The 26,879-nt window shown below is 45.0% G+C and overlaps 2 protein-coding genes and 1 pseudogene across 5 annotated transcripts in view; 2 read left to right on the top strand and 1 right to left on the bottom strand.

Annotated features, from left to right (window-relative positions):
* Positions 1-8,670, bottom strand: part of slc25a43 (solute carrier family 25 member 43) — a 36,795-nt gene extending 28,125 nt beyond the window's left edge. Inside the window, exon 1 of the mRNA XM_078211809.1 lies at positions 8,099-8,670. Within this exon, the coding sequence (XP_078067935.1) occupies positions 8,099-8,370 (272 nt within the window). The 5' untranslated portion in view covers positions 8,371-8,670. The remainder of the gene's footprint in view (positions 1-8,098) is intronic.
* Positions 186-26,879, top strand: part of LOC144493014 (A-kinase anchor protein 17B-like) — a 51,864-nt gene continuing 25,170 nt past the window's right edge. Inside the window, exons 1-2 of one of the 4 annotated variants that reach the window (XM_078211808.1) lie at positions 186-302; positions 24,617-25,389. In XM_078211808.1, coding sequence (XP_078067934.1) covers positions 24,631-25,389 — 759 coding nt within the window. In that variant the 5' untranslated portion in view covers positions 186-302; positions 24,617-24,630. Of the gene's footprint in view, positions 303-16,496; positions 17,784-24,616; positions 25,390-26,879 lie in introns of those variants that run through there. The other 3 variants (XM_078211806.1, XM_078211805.1, XM_078211807.1) reach the window with 3 other exon arrangements.
* LOC144493265 (U2 spliceosomal RNA) lies at positions 7,337-7,466 on the top strand (annotated as a pseudogene).

Raw genomic sequence — 26,879 nt, 5'->3', positions numbered from 1 at the left:
AGTAGCACTCAACGCAGGAACCTTTACTAACCAAACCTGGACACTGCAACTAACTGAAGGGTTTCAACTGAAGAAAGCGGTTATCTTAGCTCAGTCCAGCCATTGAAACTATGCCTCCCAGTATCTGTCGCTTTGTTACACCAGGCTATCATCTAAAAACAGTTTTTTTTAAAATGTATTCTTTTAGGAGATGTGGGCATCTCTGGAAAAGCCAGCATTTGCTGCCCATTCCTAATTGCCCATGAACTGAACATTTCAGAGGATGGTTCAGAATCCACCAGGTCAAATATAGGCCAAACCAGGTAAGGATGGCAGATTTCCTGCCCTAAAGGAGTTGAGTGAAGCAGATGGGATTTCATGACAATCAATGATAGAGATGGGCACCATTAATGAAGCTAGCTTTATACGGCAGGTTTATTAATTGAATTTAAATTCCACCAGTTCCCAGAGGAAACCAGAGCACCCGGAGGAAACCCACGGAGACACGGGGAGAAAGTACAGACTCCACACAGACAGTGACCCAAGCTGGGAATTGAACCTGGGTCCCTGGTGCTGTGAGGCAGCAGTGCTAACCAAGTGCCGCTCAATTAGATCTATATTTCCGCTGTTTGCAAATGGCCCTGCAAATTTCTCCCTTCCTTATATTTTTTGGGACTTAAAATGAACCAAAAATCTGTCTGCTGGACATTTTTAAGAGATTATTTTAGGTAGATTCCTTTAAATTAAACTATAGTGGTTGAAGTTGGGAACATGTTAGTAAAAAGAGTAATCAAGGAGTGAAATAAATTTCTGGACAGTACCACGGTGGAGGCTAAAAATACCTGGAATCATTTAAGAAATAATTTGTAACAGGAATGGATAGAGTAGACAAAGAGTAACTAATTCCTCTGATGAAGGGTAACACACAAGAATGAGATACTATTTTAAACTCAGAACTAAGCTCATTGGAATGCAATCAGGAAATACTTGGTCACATAAAGGTAGTCGAATTCTCTCCCATAAGTCCATAAGACATAGGAGCAGAATTAGGCCACTCGGCCCATTGAGTCTGCTCCACCATTCAATCATGGCTGATATTTTTCTCATCCCCATTCTCCTGCCTTTTCCTGATTGCATTCCAATGAGCTTAGTTCTGAGTTTAAAATAGTATCTCATTCTTGTGTGTTACCCTTCATCAGAGGAATTAGTTACTCTTTGTCTACTCTATCCATTCCTGTTACAAATTCTTTCTTAAATGATTCCAGGTATTTTTAGCCTCCACCGTGGTACTGTCCAGAAATTTATTTCACTCCTTGATTACTCTTTTTACTAACATGTTCCCAAATTCAACCACTATAGTTTAATTTAAAGAAATCTACCTAAAATAATCTCTTAAAAATATCCAGCAGACAGATTATTAATCAAGAACCTACCTATCTCTGTCTTAAAGACACTCAATGACCTGGCCTCCAAAGCCACCTGTGGCAAACAGTTGCACAGATTCACCATTCTCTGGCTGAAGAAATTCCTCCTCATCTCGGTTTTAAAGGATCGTCCCTTTAGCCTGAGGTTGTGCCCTCTGGTTCTAGTTTTTCCTACTAGTGGAAACATCCTCTCCATATCCACTCTATCCAGGCCTCGCCGTATCCTGTAAGTTTCAATAAGATCCTCCCTCATCCTTCTAAATTCCAATGAGTACAGACCCAGAGTCCTCAACTATTCTACATATGACAAGCTCTTCATTCCAGGGATCATTCTTGTGAACATCCTCTGGACCCTTTCCAAGGCCACACATCATTCCTTAGATAGGAGGCCCAAAACTGCTCACAGTACTCCAAATGGGGTCTGACCAGAGCCTTATACAGCCTCAGAAGTACATCCCTGCTCTTGTATTCTAGCCCTCGCGACATGAACGCTAACATCGCATTTGCCTTCCTAACTGCCGACTGAACCTGCATGTTAAGGTTAAGAGAATCTTGAACAATGGCTCCCAAGTCCCTTTGTGTTTCTGATTTCCTAAGCATTTTCCCATTTAGAAAACAGACTATGCCTCCATTCCTCCTTCCAAAGTGCATAACCTCACACTTTTCCACATTGTATTCCATCTGCCACTTCTTTGCCCACTCTCCTAACCTGTCCAAGTCCTTCTGCAGCCCCCCTGCTTCCTCAATACTACCTGTCCCTCTACATATCTTTGTATCATCTGAAAACTTAGCAACACTGCCATCAGTTCCTTCTTCCAAATCGTTAATGCATCTTAACGACACCTGAGGCACACCACTAGTCATTGGTTGCCATCCTGCAAAAGACCTTTTATCCCCACTCTCTGTCTTCTGCCAATCAGCCAATCCTCTATCCATGCCCGGATCTTACCCTTAATACCATGGGCTCTTAACTTATTTAACAGTCTCCCAGGCAGCACCTTGTCAAAGGCCTTCTGGAAATCTAAATAAATCACGTCCACTGTTTCTCCTTTATCTAACTTCCTTGTTACCTCCTCAAAGAACTCTAACAGATTTGTCAGACTTGACCTCCCCTTGACAAAGCCGTGCTGAATCAGTCCTATTTTATCATGCACTTCCAAGTACTCTGCGATCTCATCTTTAATGATGGACTCTAAAATCTTGCCAATAACTGAAGTCAGGCTAACCGGCCTATAATTTCCCGTCTGCTGCCTCCCTCCCTTCTTAAACAGTGGTGTTACTACTTTCCAGTCCTCTGGGACCCTCCCTGCCTCCAGTGATTCCTGAAAGATCACCACCAATGCCTCCACAATTTCCTCAGGTTTTAGAACTCTGGGGTGTAGTCCATCCGGTCCAGGTGATTTATCCACCATCAGACCTTTCAGTTTCCCCAGAACCTTCTTCTTAGTGATGGCCACTACACTCACCTGTGCCCCCTGATTCTCCTGGAGCTCTGGCATCCCACTGGTGTCTTCCACCGTGAAGACTGATGCAAAGTAACTATTCAGTTCCTCTGCCATTTCTTTGTTTCCTATTATTACTTCCCCAGCCTCATTTTCCTGTGGTCCAATGTCTATTTATGCCTTTCTGTTACCTTTTATATATTGAAAAAACTCTTCCTATCTTCTTTTATATTATTAGCTAGCTTACACTCATATTTTAGCTTCTCCCCCCTTATTGCTTTTTTAGTTGTCCTCTGCTCGCTTTTAAAGGCTTCCCAATCCTCTGATTTCCCATTTTGTATGTTTTTTCTTTTGCTTTTATGCTCTCTTTGACTTCTCTCGTCAGCCATGGATGCCTCATCCTCCCCTTAGCATGTTCCCTCCTCCTTGGGATGAATTTCTGTTGTGCCTCCCGAATAACTCCCAAAAGCTCCTGCCATTGCTGTTCCACTGTCTTCCCTGCTAGGCTCCCTTTCCAATCAACTCTGGCCAGCTCCTCCCTCATGTCTTTGTAGTTACCTTTATTTCATTGTAATACCGTTACATCTGATTCCACCTTCTCCCTCTCAAACTGCAGGGTAAATTCTATCATAATGTGGTCACTGTTCCCTAAGGGTTCCTTCACCTTAAGTTCCCTAATCAAGTCTGCCTCATTACACATCACCAAATCCAGAATGCCTGTTCCCCAGTAGGCTCTGTCACAAGCTGCTCCAAAAAAACATCTCTTAGACATTCCACAAATTCCTTTTCTTGGGATCCAATACCTACCTGATTTTCCCAGTCCACCTGCATATTGAAGTCCCCCATGATTATTGTAATATTGCATTTTTTATATTGCCTTTTCTATCTCCTGATTTATTTTCTGCCCCACATCCTGACTACTGCTAGGAGGCCTGTACATAACTCCCATCAGGGTCTTTTTACCTTTGCGATTCCTCAATTCTACTCTCAGAGATTCTATGCCTTCTGATCCTATATCGCTCTTGCTATCGATTTCACTTCATTCCTTACTGACAATGCAACCCTGCCCGTCTGCCTGTCCTTTCAATAGGACACATATCCTTGGATATTTAGATCCCAGCCCTGATCCCCTTGCAGCCACGTCTCTGTAATGCCCACAACATCGTACCGTCCAATTTCAATGTGTGCAACAAGCTCATTTACCTTGTTCCAGAGACTGCGTGCATTTAGGTACAACACCCTCAATCCTGCATTGACCACCTCCCTTCTCATACTTGTTACCGTTTTTGTTTTGCCTGAGGTTAGATTCCTGTTCTCTGTACTCTCTGTTCTATTACATGGTCTGGAAACTTTACTAACCTCTCCTGAGCCCTCAGCTCCTTTAACTAGTTGAAAGTCCTCATCAGTAACCTGCCCTTCTACCCTCTCCTTTAACTTTTATTTTCTAATTCTCCATACAACTGAACCCTCCCCCCAACTATTTAGTTTAACGCCCTATCTACAGCCCTAGTTATACGATTCGCCAGGACTCTGGTCCCAGCATGATTCAGGTGAAGACCATCCCATTGGAACAGGTCCCCTCTGCCCCAACATTGGTGCCTCATTTCTCCCACACCAATCTTTGAGCCACGCATTTACCTCCTTAATCTTATTGACCTTGTGCCAATTAGCTTGTGGCTCAGGTAGTAATCCAAAGATTACCTTTTTAGTTCTGCTTTTTAATTTAGCTCCTAGCTGTTCATACTCCCTTAGCAGAATCTTTGTTCCTGTTCTACCTACGTCATTGGTACCCACGTGGACCACAACAACTGGGTCTTTACCCTCCCACTCCAAGTTCCTCTGCAGCCCAGATGAGATATCCTGAACCTGAGCACCAGGCAGGGCTTCCCAGTCCTGGTCACAGAGAATTGTGTCAATGCCCCTAACTATACTATCCCCAATTACGATTACATTTCTTTTTTCTCCCCCCACTTGAACGGCTCCCTGTACCACGGTGCTCATCCTCCCTGCAGTACCCATTCCCGTCCACACAGGGAGCAAGGATCTCAAACCTGTTGGACAAGTTCAGGGACTGAGGCTCCTGCAACCCTACCTCCTGGATCCCTCTACCTGCCTCATTCGCAGCCACACCCTCCTGTCCCTGACTGAATTCAAGATATTTAATCTAAGGGGTGTGACTGCCTCCTGGAACACAGTGTCCAGGTATCTCTGCCCCTCCCTGATGTGCCCGAAGCTCAGAATCCAGCTCATCCACTCTGAGCTGAAGTTCCTCATGCAACCAACACTTACTACACACATGTTCACTGGGAACCACAATGGGGTCCACCAGCTCCCACATCATGCATGAACAACACATCACCTGATCCTCCATCTCTATTTTATTTAATTAGGGTTTTAATTTGGGTTTAATTTTTTTGATTATATATCTCACATTATTTCAGTATCAACGCAATTTCTAACCAGTAATTTAAGTGGATTTTCAAATTTAGCATGACTCCCTGTTAGCTAATCAAATCACAGCACTCCTGTGACATCACTTTTAAGTTTCTGTTAGTCTGAACTTACTGTCAGAATCAAGAGTAGCACTTACTGACCAATCAGCACTCTCCCTTACTGACCAATCAGCACTCTCCCTGTGGCTTACTGACCAATCAGCACTCTCCCTTGTGGCTTACTGACCAATCAGCACTCTCCCTGTGGCTTACTGACCAATCAGCACGCTCCCTGTGGCTTACTGACCAATCAGCACTCTCCCTGTGGCTTACTGACCAATCAGCACTCTCCCTTGTGGCTTACTGACCAATCAGCACTCTCCCTTGTTTCTTACTGACCAATCAGCACTCTCCCTTGTGGCTTACTGACCAATCAGCACTCTCCCTTGTGGCCCCCTGCTGCCTGTTTCACCCAACTCCAAAAGAACAACAAAAAGAACAAAGAACAAAGAACAATACAGCACAGGAACAGGCCCTTCGGCCCTCCAAGCCCGCGCCGCTCCCCGGTCCAGGATTGAATCCTGAATCCAGGATCCCCGCCCAATTTTCCAGCCTATCTACATACCAATATCCTATCCACCGAGCTGTCCCTCACAGCTACGATGCTTTGTTCATTAACCAGTTTTAATCCATTAAAAGCGCACCTCACAGCCAGGCAGCACTCCCCACAACAGATTCTGGGTGTTGGGGTAATGAAACCTTTCTGATTGAGATTGATAGATTTTTTTGCCAATGTTTAAAGTCTGGATGCCTCTTCCTCAGAGCTCGGATCAGGTGTGGTCCAGATTTGAAACACCAGGCTAAAGTCCAACAGGTTTATTTGGTAGCACAAGCTTTCGGAGCGCTGCTCCTTCATCAGGTGAGTGGAGAGTTGGGTTCACAAACTAGGCATATATAGACAAAGACAGGTGAGATTTTGTAAGCCCAGGCAAGTCATGGGGGTTACAGATAGTGTGACATGAACCCAAGATCCCGGTTGAGGCTGTCCTCATGTGTGGGGAATTTTGCTATCAGTTTCTGCTTGGTGATTCTGCATTGTCGTGTGTCATGAGGGCCTCCTTGGAGAACGCTTACCTGAAGATCAGAGGCTGAATGCCCTTGACTGCTGAAATGTTCCCCAACAGGAAGGGAACACTCCTGCCTGGGTGACTGCGCTCTGAAAGCTTGTGCTACCAAATAAATCTGTTGGACTTTAACCTGGTGTTGTGAGACTTCTTACTGTGCCCACCCCGGTCCAACGCTGGCATCTCCACATCAGATTTGAAACATTAGCTCTGTTCTCTTTCCACAGAAGCTAACAGACCTGCTGAGATTTTCCAGCATTTTCTGCTGTTGTATCAGATTTACAGCATCCGTAGTTATTTGCTTTTATTTCAATGGATTTTTGTTGGGTAATGGGATGGAGGGATAAGAAGCAATGGCAGGAAAATGGAACTGAGCTGTGGATCAGCAATGATTGTGGACAGCACGGTGGCACAGTGGTTAGCACTGCTGCTTCACAGCACCCGGGACCTGGGTTCGATTCCCGGCTTGGGTCACTGTCTGTGTGGAGTTTGCACGTTCTCCCCGTGTCTGCGTGGGTTACCTCCGGGTGCTCCGGTTTCCTCCCGCAGTCCAAAGATGTGTGGGTTAGGTGGATTGGCCATGCTAAATTAACCCTGAGTGTCAGGGGGACGAGCAGGGAAAAAGCATGGGATTATGGGGATGGGTGGGATTATGGTAGGTGCAGACTCGATGGGCCGAATGGCCTCCTTCTGCACTCGGACTCTATAATCTACAACGGATGGTGGAACAGGGTAAGGACTGAATGGCCTCCTCCAATCGCGCGGGAGTGCTGATGAGCAAGTGATAGATGTTATAATGATATATATAAAAAAACAGCAAGTGTACAGCGGGGGTGTCAGCCTCTGTGGGAAGACATTTGGAGAGGAGGGGTGTGGGGGAGAGACATTAACCCTTTACTGCGCTCGATATTTTAAACTGCAACTGCCCATGTTTAATCGCTTCTCGGCCTTTTGGCTAAGATCAAGTGTAGTATCGGATCTGCACTTGGTTGAGGTCATGAGGTTACGCTGAGGCTTCATATGTTTCATATGAAGCAATTTTTAAAAGCGGCATCTCGGCCTTTTGGCTAAGATGCAAATGAGCTCAAGTCTTGGAGGAGGATCCTCCCCCTTCTCCAATCAGCTTGACTCATGTAGATCAGGCCCAGGACAGGGTGGCTTAGTCACCCGCCCTGTCTTGTCAGCCTGGATCGGAAATGTCTCAACTTGTTGAGACTCTGAATTGGATTTGATCTGATTGAATTGGAAAAGTATAAAAAAAAAACCTGAGGGGATCGCTGTCTATTTATATCCATTTGTAAATGTGTCACCCGGAAGCTGAGCGGTGTCTCCTTACAGTCCGTCAGTATCTGCTGAGTGACAACAAAGCCGGGGATTGGATGTGGAGGGAAGGCGTGATCACACAGCACCCCCCTGGCAAAATGTCAACGAACCGACTTAAACCTGAGCTCCTCAACACTGCAAAGCGGACTGGGGGGGGGGGGGGGGCACGAAGACCATTCTCCATCCTCTCCCTTTTATTTAAATCAACAAAGTTGTTGCTAAAAGTTGCAGAAATTGATAAGTGTCCATTGGGAATTAACCTGCGGGTTTGATCAATAAAGACCCCCCCATCCCCCATCTCTGCATTTCAAAGCGGTGTAATTTCTAACTTGTTACCATTTACAGTGAAATTAACAAGCGAGCTGCTTCCTTACTTGTTGTAAGCGGTGAGTTGAATGGTGCTGTGGGGGAAGAGCCGCATGCAGGCGATGCCATTCCCTTTCCAGAGAGCCCGCACCCCCTCGGCCTCGGCCAGGATCCAGAATGTGCTCAGGAAGCCCCTCTTGCTGTGAAAGGTCCCCACTTGGGTCAAGACCCTGACCACGTCCAGCGGGCAAGTGAGGGAGCGGCTGAGGAGCCCGGCCACCGCCCCGCAGCCCAGGCTCTGGCAGTAAGTGATCCTGGAGTCCCGCTTACCCAGCACCATCCTCCGGGGAGCAGAGAGCAATCGGTCCGAGGCCGGGGTTTATCCTCCTGGTGAATGCAGGAAGCCGCTGATGCCGAATGGGAGGGGGTGGGCGGACTCGGCGGCGTTTAAAGCTCCACCCATTACATTTTAAATCGAGGGTGGATAGTGAATGGACCTTCATGCACTTGATTGCTAAACTCTAGTCAAAACCGCGACTCTTAGCAAGTTTGCTCATTCCTGTCTATAGACCGAAATGTATCAGCCAGGCCTGACAGGTACAGCGAGGACAAGAAAATCCCAGCGTTAAAATAAAAGCTCCGAGGAAGGGTCATCCAGACTCAAAACGTTCATTCTCTCTCCACAGATGTTGTCAGTCCTGCTGACATTTTCCAGCATTTTCTGTTTTTGTTTCACATGATGTGGAGATGCCGGCGTTGGACTGGGGTAAACACAGTAAGAAGTTTAACAACACCAGGTTAAAGTCCAACAGGTTTATTTGGTAGCAAAAGCCACACAAGCTTTCGAGGCTCTAAGCCCCTTCTTCAGGTGAGTGGGAATTCTGTTCACAAACAGAACTTATAAAGACACAGACTCAATTTACATGAATAATGGTTGGAATGCGAATACTTACAACTAATCCAGTCTTTAAGAAACAAAACAATGGGAGTGGAGAGAGCATCAAGACAGGCTAAAAAGATGTGTATTGTCTCCAGACAAGACAGCCAGTGAAACTCTGCAGGTCCACGCAACTGTGGGGGTTACAGATAGTGTGACATGAACCCAATATCCCGGTTGAGGCCGTCCTTGTGTGTGCGGAACTTGGCTATCAGTTTCTGCTCAGCGACTCTGCGCTGTCGTGTGTCGCGAAGGCCGCCTTGGAGAACGCTTACCCGAATATCAGAGGCCGAATGCCCGTGACCGCTGAAGTGTTCCCCAACAGGAAGAGAACAGTCTTGCCTGGTGATTGTCGAGCGGTGTTCATTCATCCGTTGTCGCAGCGTCTGCATAGTTTCCCCAATGTACCATGCCTCGGGACATCCTTTCTTGCAGTGTCTACCTGATACGCTGCAAGAAAGGATGTCCCGAGGCATGGTACATTGGGGAAACTATGCAGACGTTGCGACAACGGATGAATGAACACCGCTCGACAATCACCAGGCAAGACTGTTCTCTTCCTGTTGGGGAACACTTCAGCGGTCACGGGCATTCGGCCTCTGATATTCGGGTAAGCGTTCTCCAAGGCGGCCTTCGCGACACACGACAGCGCAGAGTCGCTGAGCAGAAACTGATAGCCAAGTTCCGCACACACAAGGACGGCCTCAACCGGGATATTGGGTTCATGTCACACTATCTGTAACCCCCACAGTTGCGTGGACCTGCAGAGTTTCACTGGCTGTCTTGTCTGGAGACAATACACATCTTTTTAGCCTGTCTTGATGCTCTCTCCACTCCCATTGTTTTGTTTCTTAAAGACTGGATTAGTTGTAAGTATTCGCATTCCAACCATTATTCATGTAAATTGAGTCTGTGTCTTTATAAGTTCTGTTTGTGAACAGAATTCCCACTCACCTGAAGAAGGGGCTTAGAGCCTCGAAAGCTTGTGTGGCTTTTGCTACCAAATAAACCTGTTGGACTTTAACCTGGTGTTGTTAAACTTCTTACTTTGTTTCACATCCCAGTGTTGCTCAGGGATTGCAGAGTCTGGCTGGGTGTCCTGTCTCATTCATACAGCACACCAAAAAGAAAGCATTGTTTTATGTAAAACACGGTGGCACAGTGGTTAGCACTGCTGCCTCACAGCGCCAGGGACCCGGGTTTGATTCCCGGCCATGTGTCACTGTCTGTGCAGAGTCTGCACATTCTACCCATGTCTGCGTGGATTTCCTCTGGGTGCTCCGGTTTCCTCCCACAGTCTGAAAGGCATGCTGGTTAAGTGCATTGTCTGTGCTAAATTCTCCCTTAGTGTACCCGAACAGGGCATTGGAGTGTGGCAGATAGGGGATTTTCACAGTAACTTCACTGCAGTGTTAATGTAAGCCTACTTGTGACACTAATAAATAAACTTAAACTTAAATTACACTAGACTTCTTCTCCCTCTCACAAAGTGGATTTGCCGGCATTGGACTGGGGTGGGCACAGTAAGAAGTCTCACAACACCAGGTTAAAGTCCAACAGGTTTATCTGGTAGCACGAGCTTTTGGAGCGCTGCCCCTTCATGAACCTGGTGTTGTGAGACTACTTGCTGTCCCTCTCACAAAAACGGAAAATGCTGGAAAATCTCAGCAGGTTTGACAGCACCTGTGGAGAGAGAATAGAGCCAACATTTCAAATCTCCACAGATGCTGTCAGAGCAGCTGAGACTTTCCAGCATTTTCTGTTTTTGTTTCAGATTCCAGCATCCGCAATATTTTGTTTTCATTTCTCCCCCTCTCTGTTAAGTCTTCATCAGCAAAAGCGAGCTGCCTGCCACTGAGTAAAGATAGCTGACTGGACACATTACTGGTCTCAAATCCAGATGGATACAGCAGCAAGTTGTCATCTCCAGTCTATGGTTGCCAACCCTCCAGGATTGGACTGGAGTCTCCAGCAATTTCAAAGACACTGCTGTGTGCGACCCTGGAGAAAAATCATCGGGACTTTGTTTTAAAAATAAAGTTCTTTTTGTCGTTTCTTTGAACTTTTCTCTTGGGCAGATATAAAAATATTGAAAATGGCTGTTTGGCTGACAGTCAAATATTATTCAATTGGATATTGAGTCTTTCTGTTTTTCAATTGGCATAGGAAGGCAGGGCGACATGAGGATGGCCAATGGCTGGAGCATGGGGGTGAGCCATGTGATGAAACTCCCAGGAACACCCTTATTCACAGTTGGCAACCCTTTCTCCAGAAGAAGTGCTGGGCCCACTGTTATTTGTCATTTATATTAATGATTTGGATGAGAATATAGGAGGCATGGTTAGTAAGTTTGCAGATGACATCAAGATTGGTGGCATAGTGGACAGTGAAGAAAGTTATCTCCAATTGCAACGGGATCTTGATCAATTGGGCCAGTGGGCTGACGAATGGCAGATGGAGTTTAATTTGGACAAATGCGAGGTGATGCATTTTGGTAGATTGAACCAGGGCAGGACTTACTCAGTTAATGGTAGGGCGTTGGGGAGAGTTACAGAACAAAGAGATTTAGGGATATATGTTCACAGCTCCTTGAAAGTGGAGTCACAGGTGGACAGAGTGGTGAAGAAGGCATTCGGCTTGCTTGGTTTCATCGGTCAGAACATTGAATACAGGAGTTGGGACGTCTTGTTGAAGTGGTACAAGACATTGGTAAGGCCACACTTGGAATACTGTGTGCAATTCTGGTCACCCTATTATAGAAAGGATATTATTAAACTAGAAAGAATGCAGAAAAGATTTACTAGGATGCTGCCGGGACTTGATGGATTGAGTTATAAGGAGAGGCTGAATAGACTGGGACTTTTCTCTCTGGAGCGTAGAAGGCTGAGGGGTGACCATATAGAGGTCTATAAAATAATGAGGGGCATAGACAAGGTAGATAGTTAATATCTTTTCCCAAAGGTAGGGGAGTCTAAAACTAGAGGGCATAGGTTTAAGGTGAAAGGGGAGAGATACAAAAGTGTCCAGAGGGGCAATGTTTTCACACAGAGGGTGGTGAGTGTCTGGAACAAGCTGCCAGAGGTAGTAGTAGAGGCGGGTACAATTTTATCTTTTAAAAAGCATTTAGATAGTTACATGGGTACGATGGGTATAGAGGGATATGGCCCAACTGCGGGCAATTGGGATTAGCTTAGGTGTTTTAAAAAAAAAGGGCGGCATGGACAAATTGGGCTGAAGGGCCTGTTTCCATGCTGTAAACCTCTATAACTCTATGACTAAGTGAATGTAAGAATCCCAATCCTTGATTACAATGGTTAACTTCAGCTCTACAATAACACGTGTCTCTGAGTCAGAAACTCCTGTGGTCAAATCACTGTCCACATATTTGAGCACAGTATCTAGGCTTGAGTGTTGCACTGTCAATGTGGCATTAAACCATGACTGCTCTCTCGAGATGAATTAAAGGATCCCAAGTCTGCAGTTGGATGACACAGTGGTTAGCACTGCTGCCTCAGAGACAGGGACTCAGGTTCAATTCCAGCCTTGGCGGCACGGTAGCACAGTGGTTAGCATTGCTGCTTCACAGCTCCAGGGTCCTGGGTTCGATTCCCGGCTCGGGTCACTGTCTGTGTGGAGTTTGCACATTCTCCTCGTGTCTGCGTGGGTTTTCTCCGGGTGCTCCGGTTTCCTCCCACAGTCCAAAGATGTGCGGGTTAGGTTGATTGGCCAGGTTAAAAATTGCCCCTTAGAGTCCTGAGATGCGTAGGTTAGAGGGATTAGCGGGTAAAAATATGTGGGGGTAGGGCCTGGGTGGGATTGTGGTCGGTGCAGACTCGATGGGCCGAATGGCCTCCTTCGGCACTGTAGGGTTTCTATGATTTCTATGACTGTCTGTGTGGAGTTTGCACATTCTCCCCGTGTCTGTGTGGGTTTCCTCCGAGTGCTCCGGTTTTCTCCCACTGTCCAAAGATGTGCAGGTTAGGTAGATGGACCATGCTAAATTGCCCTTTGGTGTCCCAAGATGTGTAGGATAGGTGGATAGGCCATAGTAAATGCACAGGGTTACGGGGATGGGGTGGAGGGGAGGGCCTGGGCAGGATGTTCTTTCAGAGAGTCAGTGCAGTCTAGATGGACTGGTTGAACTCTTTTTGCACTCTGGGGATTCTATGGTTTTAATCAAGGCTGGTCATTTCTACACAGTCAATATTTGTTCCTCAATGAACAGATTACCCGGTGGCACAGTGGTTAGCACTGCTGCCTTACGGTGCCAGGGACCCGGGTTCAATTCCGGCCTCAGGTAACTGTCTGTGTGGAGTTTGCACATTCTCCCCGTGTCTGTGTGGGTTTCCTCCGGGTGCTCTGGTTTCCTCTCACAGTTCAAACATCTGTAGGTTAGGTGGATTGGCCGTGCTAAATTGACCCTAGAGTCCAGGGGATTAGCAGGGTAAAGATGTGGGGTTATGGGAATGGGGCCTGGGTGGGATTGTGGTCGGTGCAGACTCGATGGGCCAAATGGCCTCCTTTTGCACTGTAGGGATTCTATGATTAATGTTGCTATTTTTGGAACCATGCTGTGTGCTGATTGGTGGGTAGATTTCCTACTTCAAAATGATGATAACAGTTCAAAATAGCACTTCATTGGTTGCAAAGTGTCTTAAAATGTTCGGAGGTCATGAAATGTTTTATATAAATGTGATTTTTTTCTCCCTACATTTGATGCTTATTATACTTTTTTGGGAGCATTGCTGACAAGGCCAAATTTGTTGCCCATCTCTAATTAACTGAGTGGCTTGCTAGCAACCATTTCAGGAAGTTAAGCATCAACCACATTGCTGTGGATCTGGAGTCACATGTAAGCCAGACCAGGTAAGGAGGACAGGTTTACTTCCCGAAAGGACATTAGTGAACCAATTGGAATTTTACAATAATCGATTATAATTTTGTCACCTCGCTTTATAATTCCAGATTTATCAATTGAATTCAAATTCCACCAGCTGCCACGGTGTGATTTTAATCCATATATTCCAAGAGCATTAGCCTGTGCCTCTGGAATACAAACCCAGTGACATTACCACTATGTCACCATCTATCCTGAGATTGGATTTAGGATTGATTTGGTCGCATCTATACAGTAATAGGTTTGAGGTGATGTTTAGCTAAGTCAATACTTCAAAATATAAAAAAACATTGTCAGGCAGTCAGGGATTTTTTTTAATGGTGTTTGTTCCTCTCAAATGGGTGATTGTTCTTGTTAGATAAATAAAGAACATATTTAAAATACTTCTATTGAAAAAGGTTACTCAGTAATAATAGATAGGCCACATCTAGAGTACTGTGTGCAGTACTGATTGCCACTCGATAATGTGATGATGCTGTGCCTTAAAGAAATGTACTCATATCACGTTTATTGTGCGGGGTATGTTTAAAATTCAGCTGTTTTTATATGGTGCTGATTTGTCTGGGTACCAGGCAACTCACATGCTGAGAATGCAGGTTGATGATTGATTTTAGCAAGGAATGTGTTTGTGTTAATCTGAGTTAATGCATTTCTGTTTATTTGTTTTTTCCCCTGGGGTTTCAGACTAGGGCTTTGATTATGTTGATTGACAGAATCATGTGCTTAAGGGGAGTAGCTAAGTTTACAGGGAAAAACAGGCAGTTACTGCTGGGTTCGGAAAGAAGTAAGAGGTGTCTCTGTCTCTTTCTCTCTGGAGGCTGCTGTTTGGGACCTGCGAGGAGAAATTGGTCTCTCTCTCCAGCGGTGTTCTGGAGGCTCGAGGACTGGCAGCCCAAGTACAAGCATATATGCCTGTGTGTTGCTAACTGATTTTGAAGAGGAGTTTAAGTTTATAAGAGGAATATTGCTTGAATTGGAACTAATAGAGATAGAATAGCAGTTAAGAATTGTATCTTGTCATTTTTAAGTATTTCAATTGATAAAAGTTAAGCTAATTAATTTGTTATAGTTAAACTGTATTGTTAAATAAAGTTTCCTTGATAAAAGCTTGTCTGATAAAAACTGTGTCAATAAAATCACACCTGGTGTAAAACATCTTATCCTCACACTAATCCCAAAATAGAAAAATGGTTAGGGTTTAGTGGGGCTTCATAACATACCTTGGAGTTTCTGATTCATAACTTAACACAAGGACAGTAGAAATACTCACCAGGTCCTACTTACCAAGGCTGCCACACTTTTCAGGGGAAATGTAGAAAATTAAATTAAAATCACTTTTCTCCCTCCTCACCAAACTCCCTCAGTCACCAAACCCCAGTTTAAGCACTTGAATACAGCCAAAAACAGCATGCTATGTTTGTGGATAAAGTGCAAATCAAGCGGGCCGCTTTGTCCTGGATAGTGTCAAGCTTCTTGAGTGTTGTTACTGCGGCACTCAGCCAGGCAGGTGGAGTGTATTGCATCACATTCCTGACTTGTGTCTTGTAGATGGTGGACAGGCTTTGGGGAGTCAGGAGATGAGTAACTTATCACAGGATTCTGAGTCTACCTTTTTGTTGGAAAGGCAGCTGTTTCTGGTGGTTCTTGTTGCTTAGTTAGGCAATTTTTCAGTTTGATGCACCCTAAGATGGGCATTTATAGTAACGATTATTGTTTAGTTACCGTGGAACAGCTTGCTGCATCACCCTTTATTTCCTCAAAAAAAAGTCTCACTCCAGAGACAAAAACTGGTCTAAGCTGGCAGTACTTAGACAGTGCTACACTGTTGGAGGAGCCACTTTCAGGACTTTAACTCTCCACCTTTCTGGATGGATGCAGCCCCAACAACACTCAAGAAGCTTGACACCATCCAGTTTGACAAAGCAGCCTGCTTGATTGGCACCCCATCCATCACCTTCAACATCCAATCCCTCCACCTCTGATGCACCATGGCAGCAGTGTGTACCATCTACCAAATGCACTGCAGTAAACTCACCAAGGCTCCTTTCGACAGCACCTTCCAAACCCACAACCACTACCGCACAGGACAAGGGCAGGAGATACAAACACCACCATCGGCATATTCCCCTCCATGTCACACACAATGCTGATTTGGAAATATATCGACATTCCTTCGGTGCCGCTGGGTCAAACCTTTGGGACACCCTTCCTAACAGCACTGTGGGTGTACTTACACCTCATGGACTGCAGCGGTTGAAGAAGGCAGCTCACCAGCCATTAGGGACGGGCAATAAATGCTGACCTAGCCAGCGATGCCCATCTCCTGTGAAAGAATGTGAAAAACACTATTTGACTATATTCTGAGGCAGGCAAATGCAAGCCTTGACTTGGTATTTAAGGGATAAAGGTATTTAAGAGAGTGGATTCAGGGGGATTGCAGAACATTCTCAATTGCTGTTGAGTTCAAAAATCAAACAGACACATTTTTTGTAACTGATGCCACAGAACTGCTGCTGTAACCTTGAGAAGGATAAAATAATTGGCAGGACTGAGAGACAGTTACAATCTTGCTCATGATGCCTCGTTACTCTGCAGTGAAGCAGGAAGGGGAGCAGCTGCGCTTGCTCAGTCTGTGTGCAGTTCCAATCTTGACCCTGCCAGTCGAGGATTTCCTGTTCAATTCTTTTTGGGTTGTTGTGAATCAGCTGGGGAAGGTTCTGTTCTTTTTTTTTGCAGAGCGGCGCGGGTTGATTGCTGAATGTTCAGCTTCAAGAACGGCAAACGGTCGAGAATGGAATTCAGCTGTCAGCAGACACAAGCAGACTGGACTGTCGCTTTGTGCACCGACTGGAATTTTTAATGCTACACCCCCTTTGTTATTTAAAGAGAGAAAAAAAAGATTATTTCAGCAGACAGTCGCTTGATGTCAGGCAATGTGAACACAACAACGCGAGTCCGAAGTTATGCATTTGTGAATGGATTACAAAGGACAGTGAGAGAGGGGAGTTGTGCTCCTGTGTGTGAGTGACAGGCCTTTATTTAATCTCGGGCAAGTTGCACAGACTTTCCTATAATACGGTAACATGGTGTTCACTGATCCGGGTGAGGGCATTTGCTGTGGACGACTGGCTCAGAAAAGAGGATCACATGGAAAGGGGTCAAGAGTGTGTGGCTAATTAATCTCACCCAGGGTGGCAGTGGTATCCGGGATTGGGGGAAAGGCTACGATGCTGGTAGACAGTGGGTCAAGAGGGTACAGCGTTGACCCGGATAGCTGCCAACTCAAGGTGCACACTTGAATAGTTGGACCAGTGCTCGAGGGAAGGCAGCCCCCCTCGGAAGGACATCCCAGTAAGGAGTCAAGCTCAGGGTCAGGAAAATAAAGTAAAACCTGTTGTTACATGATTCAAACTGTCGTGCACATTATTATCTGCAGTTCTGTATAGTTCACTTTGCCACTGCATTTACTAGTGTTATATCTGGCGTAGTCACATCTAAAATTTAAAGTTTATTTATTAACATTACAAGCAGGCTTACATTAACACTGCAATGACATTATTGTGAAAATCCTCGAGTCGCCACACTCGGGTGGACCATGCAAAAGTCTATTGACCTCGGATGTGATTTTATGGTTCTGGGGTGAGCGTGGCTGGAAAATCCCGCCCATAAGAGTTGTACAGCACGGAAAGATGCCCTTTGGCCCACTGTGTTTGCACCAGCCTTCAAGCACCTATCTATTCTAATCCTGTTTTTCTGCCATTTGGCCCGTAGCCTTGTATTCAAGTACTCATCTAAATACTTCTTAAATGTTGAGAGTTCCCACCTCTACCACACTTTCAGGCAGGGAGTTCCAGATTCCTACCGCCCACTGGGTGAAAAAGGTTGGCGCAACAGTTAAGGAACTGTTGAAGAACAGGAGGTAATTATTCATGAATTCCAATACAGCTGAAGATGGCTACAGCTGGAAAGATAGCATTGACACTAGTTCAATGGACCAAATGGCTTCCCTCTGTTTTGTAATTTCTGTGCTCCTGTACATCTGCTGTGCATTCTGGTGAGCAATGTAGAAAGTTAGGTATTTGTGTCAGCAATTAAGTTTTGTTGTGATGGGAAAGGCTAATGATATTATCGCTGGACTTTTAACCCAGAAACTCAGCTAATGTTCTGGGGACCCTGGTTCAATTCCCGCAAATGGTAGAATTTGAATTCAATAAAAAAATCTGGGCTGAGGAATCGACTGAAGACCAAACTCATCTGGTTCACTAATGTCCTTCAGGGAAGGAAACCTGCCATCCTTATCTGGTATAGCTTACCTGTGACTCCAGAGCCACAGTAATGTGCTTGGCTCTCAACTACCCTCCAAGGGCAACTGGAGATGGGCAATAAATGCTGGCTCAGCCAGCGATGCCCATGTCCTACAAATGAATTTAAAAAAGGATGTGTTACAGATGAAACCATCTCTAGACAATAGAGTTACATTGCATTTATTGAACCTAGTTTTTATTTTGAATTAATTGCATGATTTATCACTTCATTTCTTTAGTACATGGCAATGCAAAATCGGCAGCTATTACTTTTCTCTTCAAATTGAGGTTTATTTTGGGATATCAATATGCATAGTTAATTCCCAAAAACATTGAAATAAAAGAAGTAGCCACAAAAAAAATAAAAGAAGTAGCCACAAAAAACACTTTGGAAGGAGTAACAGGAATACAGAGTACTGGGCTAATGGTAAGATACTTGGTAGTGTGGATGAACAGAGGGATCTGGGTATCCATGTGCATAAATCCCTGAAAGTTGGCACCCAGGTTGATAGGGTTGTTAAGAAGGCGTACGGTGAGTTAGCTTTTATTGGTAGAGGGATTGAGTTTCGGAGCCAGGAGGTCATGCTGCAACTGTACAAAACTCTGGTGTGGCCGCATTTGGAGTATTGCATACAGTTCTGGTCGCCGTATCATAGGAAAGATGTGGAAGTGTTGGAAAGGGTGCAGAGGAGATTTACCAGGATGTTGCCTGGTATGGTGGGAAAATCGTATGAGGAAAGGCTGAGGGGCTTGAGGTTGTTTTCGTTAGAGAGAAGAAGGTTAAGAGGTGACTTAATAGAGGCATACAAGATGATCAGAGGATTAGATAGGGTGGATAGTGAGAGCCGTTTTCCTCGGATGGTGTTTGCTAGCACGAGGGGACATAGCTTTAAATTGAGGGGTGAGAGATATAGGACAGATATTAGAGGTAGGTTCTTTGCTCAGAGAGTAGTAAGGGCGTGGAATGCCTGCAGCAGTAGTGGACTCGAATACATTAAGAGCACTCAAATGGTTATTGGATAAACATATGGATGATATTGGAATAGTGTAGATTAGAGGGGCTTTAGATTGGTACCACTGGTCGGCGCAACATCGAGGGCCGAAGGGCCTGTACTGCGCTGTAATGTTCCATGTTCTAAATAAAATTTCAAAGATTGATTTAACCCACAGAATAAATATCAATGTCCTGTTTGTGAGTGGAAGGATTCAATTACGTATCAAGCTAAGGGAGGTTTATCAAATGTCATCGCGATTCAATATTTATGAAGCATAGGTTATGGTTTTTGGGCTCAAATATTTTTGGAAGTATTATTCCCGAAACTGTTGTGCAAATTTTGCATTGGTTTCATATTTTCCAAAGTGTTACAAATGATCTTGACATCCTGTTGTACATCCTGTTGTACATTCTGTGATTTTGATAACTTGTTTCCTTACAGGAGATAATGTGTGAGTAACTTATTGTAATATCTGTGCAGAGAATGCCAGATTTTCTGATTTGCTCCCATTGTAACGGTGCTCTCACTCCTGAGTCTTCAGCTACATTGTTCCAATGTGCACTTATCTCCTTAGATTGTTTACAGGTGTATTTTAAAGTGGACAAAAAAATATTCATTCATTCACTGGTGAAGCCAACATTCATTGCCCATGCCGAATTGGCCTTGAGAATGTGGTGGTGAGGCACCTCTTGACAACGGAGGGGCTTGCCTGCTGTTTTTTTTTATTTTTTTGAGAGACATGGGCATCGCTGGCTGGCCAGCATTTATTGCCCATTCCTGGTTGCCCTTATTCAGAGGGCAATTGAGAGTCAACCACATTGCTGTGGCTCTGGAGTCACATGTAGGCCAGACCAGGTAAGGACGGCAGATTTCCTTCCCTAAAGGACATTAGTGAACCAGATGGGTTTTTCTGACAATCGACAATGGTTTCATGGTCATCAGTAGATTCCTATTTCTAGACATTTTTTATTGAATTGAAATTCCACCATCTGACATGGCAGGATTCAAACCCGGGTCCCCAGAACATGAGCTGTGTTTATGGATTAATAGTCTAGCAATAATACCATGGGCCATTGCCTCCTCGGAGAGTATTTAAAAGTCAAACATATTGGGCTGAATTATTTGGGGCACTGGATTCCCCACAACCACCATCCCCCCCCCCCTTCCCCCACACACACACCACACGCACACGCACACGCACACACACACGCCCACTAGAAGTCAGGCTAGCAAGCATCGAGGGCAACACCAGCTGCCCTTCATATATTTAACAGCTGGTTGGCCATGAATAGATTTGAGGTGATACTTCTGCTATTTTGTATCAGGAGATCTCGCCTTGAGTGCTTCCAGCCAATCAGAGGCCGATAGCTTTCCTGAACCTTGGAATAAAGATGTTGGGATTTGGGTTGGGATGTGGGTGTTGGGTTGGATATTGGGTTGGGATTTGGGTGTTGGGTTGGGACATGGGTGTTGGATTGTGATTTGGGTTAGGACATGGGTGTTGGATTGGGATTTGTGTTGGGATTTGGGTTGGGACATGGGTGTTGGATTGGGATTTGGGATGGGTTTTGGGTGTTGGATTGGGATTTGGGTTGAGATTTGGGACTCTTGCTGGCTGCCAATTTATGGGTTTGGGGGGAGGAGGTTGGCGTGAGTTTTGTGAGGTCATGGAGGGAGGGCAACTTGGGGAGGTGGCAGTCTGATGGACCTGGTCCCTTAAGGAGGGACCCTGCCCCCTCCCTGCCTACCACAAGCCCTTACAAGGAAACCTATAGGGCTGTGTGCTTGGCATAGGCCTCTCCCACCAAGAGTTTAATCCTCGTAGTGGCAGGATAAGGCCCTTAAATGTGCAGTAATTGCCCACTTGAGGGCCTCAATTGACCCACTGGAGGGCAGGTCACTCAAAGCCACCTCCATTGCTGAAACAATTGCTGTGGAGGCAGGTGTGAGTGAGTAGATGTTGGGCTGTCCATCTGCTGGACTTAACCAGCCCCCATCAGTGAGGGAGCATAATATTAATCCCATTACATTGGGGCTGTAAGGATAGCAGATTCCTTTCCATGAAAGACATTGATATGAACAAAAGAACTAGGAGCAGGAGTAGGCTATCTGGCCCCTCGAGCCTGCTTCGTCATTCAATAAGATCTTGTCGAGGACTCAGCTCCACTTGCCCGCCTGCTCACCATAACCCTTGATTCCTTTACTGTTCAAAAATTTATCTATCCTTGCCTTAAAAACATTCAATGAGGTAGCCTCAACTGTTTTACTGGGCAGGGAATTCCACAAGATTCACAAGCCTTTGAAGAAATTCCTCCTCAACTCAGTCCTAAATCTGCTCCCCCTTATTTTGAGGCCATGCCCCCTAGTTCTAGTTTCACCTGCCAGTGGAAACAACCTCCCTGCTTCTATCTTATCTATTCCCTTCATAATTTTTTATGTTTCTATAAGATCTCCCCTCATTCTTCTGAATTCCAATGAGTATAGCCCTAGTCTACTCAGTCTCTCCTCATAAGCCAACCCTCTCAACTCCGGAATCAATCTAGTGAATCTCCTCTGCACCCCCTCCAGTGCCAGTATATCCTTTCTCAAATAAGGAGACTAAAACTGTACACAGTACTCCAGGTGTGGCCTCACCAGCACTTTATACAGCTGCACCATAACCTCCCTCTTTTTAAGCTGCATCCCTCTAGCAATGAAGGACAAAATTCTATTTGCCTTCTTAATTACCTGCTGCACCTGCAAACCAACTTTCATAAGCCAGATGTATTTTTAATGAGAATCCAATATTTTCTTGGTACCATTACCGATAGTAGCTTTTTGTTTGAGATTTATTTAATTATCGGAATTTATATTCCCCAACTAGCATGGTGGAATTTGAACTAGTGTCTCAGGATCATTAGTCCGGGCCTCCAGATTACTGGCCACCATGCTTCCAATCACGGTGAAAGATTAATGACCTGGAGTGTCTGAGGCCTAAAGCATTCTGGAATATCTGTTGGATTTAGTAAATCTCCCATTTTGTTGGGGAATTGGCTGAGTCTTCACCCTCACCCTCAAGATGGCTTCCTCAGATGAAATCTCGCAATAAAAGAGGCGATGGCCTAGTAGTTCGAATCCAACCATGGTAGATGGTGGAATTTGAATTCAATTTGAAAAATCAGAAATTAAGAATCTACTGATGACCATGAAACCATTGTCGATTGTCAGAAAACCCCATCTGGTTCTTTAATGTCCTTTAGGGAAGGAAATCTGTTGCCCTTACCCAGTCTGGCCTATGTGTGATTCCATGGCCACAGCAATGTAGTTGACTCTCAAGTGTCTTCAGGCAAGTGTCTTCGGGCAACTGGCGACGGGCAATAAATGCTGGCCAGAGAGCGACACCCATATCCCACAAACGAATTTTAAAAAATAAATAAAAAATTCCTTTCTGCGAGGAGGTTTAGCATAATTTTTGTTTTACACATTAAGCACACAATATTTTAATTGCCTTAAATATATTGGATATGTCAAGACACAAGGCAGTTGAAGAGAACACAAATTTGAGAGCAAAATATTGTGGAAGCTGAAAATCTGGAATAAAAATAGAAAATGCTGGAAACACTCAACTGTTCTGCTAATTTAGGGGGAGGCGATGGCCTAGTGGTATTTCGCTGGACTATTAATCCAAAAACTCAGGTAATGTTCTGGACACCTGGATTCGAATCCCACCACGGCAGATGGTGTAATTTAAATTCAATAAAATAATAACTGGAATTAAGAATCCACTGATGACCATGAAACCATTGTCGATTGTCAGAAAAACCCATCTGGTTCACTAATGTCCTTTAGGGAAGGAAATCTGCCGTCCTTACCCGGTCTGGCCTACATGTGACTTCAGAGCCACAGGAATGTAGTTGACTTTCAACAGCTCTTCAAGGGCAACTAGGGATGGACAATAAATGCTGGCCAGCCAGTTACGCCCATGTCCCACAAGTGAATAAATAAAATTCTACAAAATGGTACCAGCCTCCAGCTCTACTAGGATTATGTTTAACTGAAGGACAACACTCCCTCAGTGCTATCCCCAGTGTGCTTGATCAAGAATCACACTCTACTGCATCAATGGGACCGTTATTTAACTTCTTTCCCCATGCTAGCATTACTTTGGCCACTAGCGAACCAATAAACAATCATTCTTGGGATGTGAATGTCATAAACAAGGTCAGATGTATTGCCCCCTCTAATTGTCCTTGAGAAGATGATGGTGAGCTGCCTCCTTGAACTCGCACAGTTTATTTGGTGTAGGTACGCCCACAGTATGGTTAGAAATGGAGTTCCAGGATTTTGACCCAGCGACAGTGAAGGAACGGTGATATATTTCCGAGTCAGGGTGGTTAGTGAATTGGAGGGGAACCTGCAGGTGGTGATGTTTCCATACATCTGCTGCCCTCGTCCTTCTAGATGATGGAGGTTGCAACTCTGGAAAGTGCTGTTGATACTGTCCGAACTCATTTCCAAGAAGACCCATACGACCAACAGATGGGGGAGGCTAGTTTTGAATTAGATTCAAGGACAAGCTGCAAAGAGTCTATCTCACTCCTCCACCCACCTAAAAGTAAAGTAAAGTTTATTTGTTAGTGTCGCAACTAGGCTTGCATTCACACTGCAATGAAGTTACTGTGAAAATCCCCTAGTCGTCACATTCCGGCACCTGTTTGGGTACACTGAGGGAGAATTTAGCATGGCCAATTCACCTAACCTGCACATCTTTTGGATTGTGGGAGGAAACTGGAGCACCCGGAGAACACCCACACACAGGGAGAATGTGCAAACTCGATACAGACAGTGACCCAAGCCGGGAATCGAATCCGGGTCTCTGGCGCTGTGAGGCAGCAGTGCTAACCACTGTGCCACCATGCCACCCTAAATGCATACAGTACATGTAGCTGTTAGTGAAAATAAATGATAGTTTATAGACCTCGGCACTGGATGTGACACTATGACACTAAACTCGATGTGACACTATAACACTATGGGAAGGCGATGGCCTTGTTGTATTATCGCTAGGCTATTAACCCAGAAACTCAGGTAATGTTCTGGGGATTCTGGGAATCCTGCCACGGCAGATGGTAGAATTTGAATTCAATACAAAATATCTGGAATTAAGAATCTACTGATGACCGTGAAACCATTGTCGATTGTCGGAAAAACCCATCTGGTTCACTAATGTCCTTTCGGGAAGGAAATCTGCCGTCCTTACCTGGTCTGGCCTACATGTGACTCCAGAGCCACAGCAATGTGGATGACTCGCAACTGGGGATGGACAATAAATGCTAGCCAGCCAGCGACGCCCATATCTCACGAATGAATAAAAAAAACTCTACTTGGCACTGATGGTCATTTTAAGTGCAGGAAATTTTACGAATGTAATTTTATTTCTAACAATTATTTTACCCTTTTTATTTTATCTGCAGAGCTTAATGTTGCCATGGCAGCCACAAGACTGTTTGACACTTCTGATGCAGTGGAACTCTTTGCTCCCCAGTGTCTGTACTTGAAACCAATTGCAAGGCTGACAATCAGTGTGATGTTCCCCGAGTCCAAGGTGTCCCCGAGGCTCATTTCAAACTGGGAAGTGATGGAGATCCTGAAGAAGATGGCGTACCCAGATCAGATTACCTCGCTCAAAGTCTTGCGAAGTACAATGGACTTTGTTCGCTTTGAAGTGGAAGTTGAAAATAAGAACCAGGTTCAAACCGTGTGGGAAAAGTTTAACAACAAAACCATTCAAGTGAACGGTATGAACGAGACAGCCAAGGTTGTGGCCGTTGTAACCCAAGTCAACTTTCCAAGCCCTTGTGACTGGGAGTCCTTCTTTCAGAGCTCTGACTGCATGAATGAGGCCTTACCCGGTGAGAGGCCCGACACTATTCATATGGAAGGGCTGCCTTGCAAGTGGCTTTCTTCAAAGCAGCTCAACAGGGAGAAGCCAATGGAAGAGATCCTTCAAAAAGTTTTTGGAAGGTTTGGAGAGATTCGCAATGTTGACATTCCCATGTTGGATCCCTATAGAGAGGAAATGACAGGAAAGAAATACCATACGTTTAGTCTTGGTGGGCTCCCCACTTTCGAAGCTTACGTCCAATATCAGGATTATGTGGGCTTTGTGAAAGCGATGGAGTCTTTACGAGGAATGAAGTTGATGCACAAAGGGGATGATGGGAAAGCCCTGGCATGTAACATAAAGGTATAGTGTTAAAATACTTGCATTTGTTAGATATGGATGCGGCTACGTTCTCCCTCAGCATCTGGATCTTGACTAGATGATCAGTGTCAGCTGCACCTCAGTTGGTAGCAGTCATCTCTTTGAGTCACAAGATTCCAGGTTCAAGTCCCACAACAGGATTTGAGTACAAGAATCAAGACTGACACCCCAGTGCAGTACTGAGGGAATGCTACACTGTTAGAGGTGCCACCTTTGGCATATGACGTTAAACTGTGCCCTCTTTGCTTGGGCGTAAGAGATCCCACATCACTATTTTGACAAAGAGCAGGGAAGTTATCCCTGGTGTCCTGAACAATAGTTAACTCTCAATCAACGTCATAAAAAAAAAACCATGTGATCTGGTCATTATCACTTTGCTGTTTGTGGGAGTTGCTGTGTGCAAATTGTCTGCTATATTTCCTACATAGCATCACTGGGCGGCACGGTGGCACAGTGGTTAGCACTGCTGCCTCACAACACCAGGGTCCCGGGTTCAATTCCCGTCCTTGGGTCACTATCTGTGCGGAGTCTGTATGTTCTCCCCGTGTCTGGGTGGGTTTTTCCCGGGTGCTTCGGTTTCCTCCCACAGTCCACAGTGCCGGTTAGGGACATTGGCCATGCTAAAATCTCCCTCGGTGTCCCCGAACAGGTGCTGGAGTGTGGCGACTAGGGGATTTTCACAGTAACTTAATTGCAGTGTTAATGTAAGCCTACTTGTGTGACACTAATAAATAGACTTTAAATATGCAATAGGAGGAAGCGTAGGCCATTTGGCCCCTCAAGCCTGCACTGCCATTCAATAAGACCATGACTGATCAATGTGGCCATAACTCCACTTTTCTGTCTAACCTTTGACAATCAAAGCTCTAACTCAGCCTTGGAGTATCAAGAACAGAAAATGCTGGAAAAATTCAGCAGGTCTGGCAGCATCTGTGGAGAGAGAAAATCGAGTTAACTTTTGGAATCCATATGGCCCGTCTTCTGAGAGCTTATTTCAGCCTTGTATATATTCAATGATGTGGAAATGCCGGTGTTGAACTGGGGTAGGCACAGTAAGAAGTCTCACAACACCAGGTTAAAGTCCAACAGGTTTATTTGGTAGCACAAGTTTTCGGAGTGTCAATCCTTCTTTCACCTGAAGAAGGAGCGACATTCCGAAAGCTTGTGTTACCAAATAAATTTGTTGGACTTTAACCTGGTGTTGTGAGACTTCTTACTGTGTATATTCAATGAGTAAGAAGTTTAACAACACCAGGTTAAAGTCCAACAGGTTTATTTGGTAGCAAAAGCCACACAAGCTTTCGGAGCTGCAAGCCCCTTCTTCAGGTGAGTGGGAATTCTCTTCACCTTGAACAGAATTCCCACTCACCTGAAGAAGGGGCTTGCAGCTCCGAAAGCTTGTGTGGCTTTTGCTACCAAATAAACCTGTTGGACTTTAACCTGGTGTTGTTAAACTTCTTACTGTGTTTACC

The sequence above is a fragment of the Mustelus asterias genome, chromosome 4 (assembly GCF_964213995.1).
Source record: "Mustelus asterias chromosome 4, sMusAst1.hap1.1, whole genome shotgun sequence".
Classification (NCBI taxonomy): Eukaryota; Metazoa; Chordata; class Chondrichthyes; order Carcharhiniformes; family Triakidae; genus Mustelus; species Mustelus asterias.
Note: the sequence above shows the minus strand (reverse complement) of the source record. Positions and strands in the feature narration are given on the sequence as shown.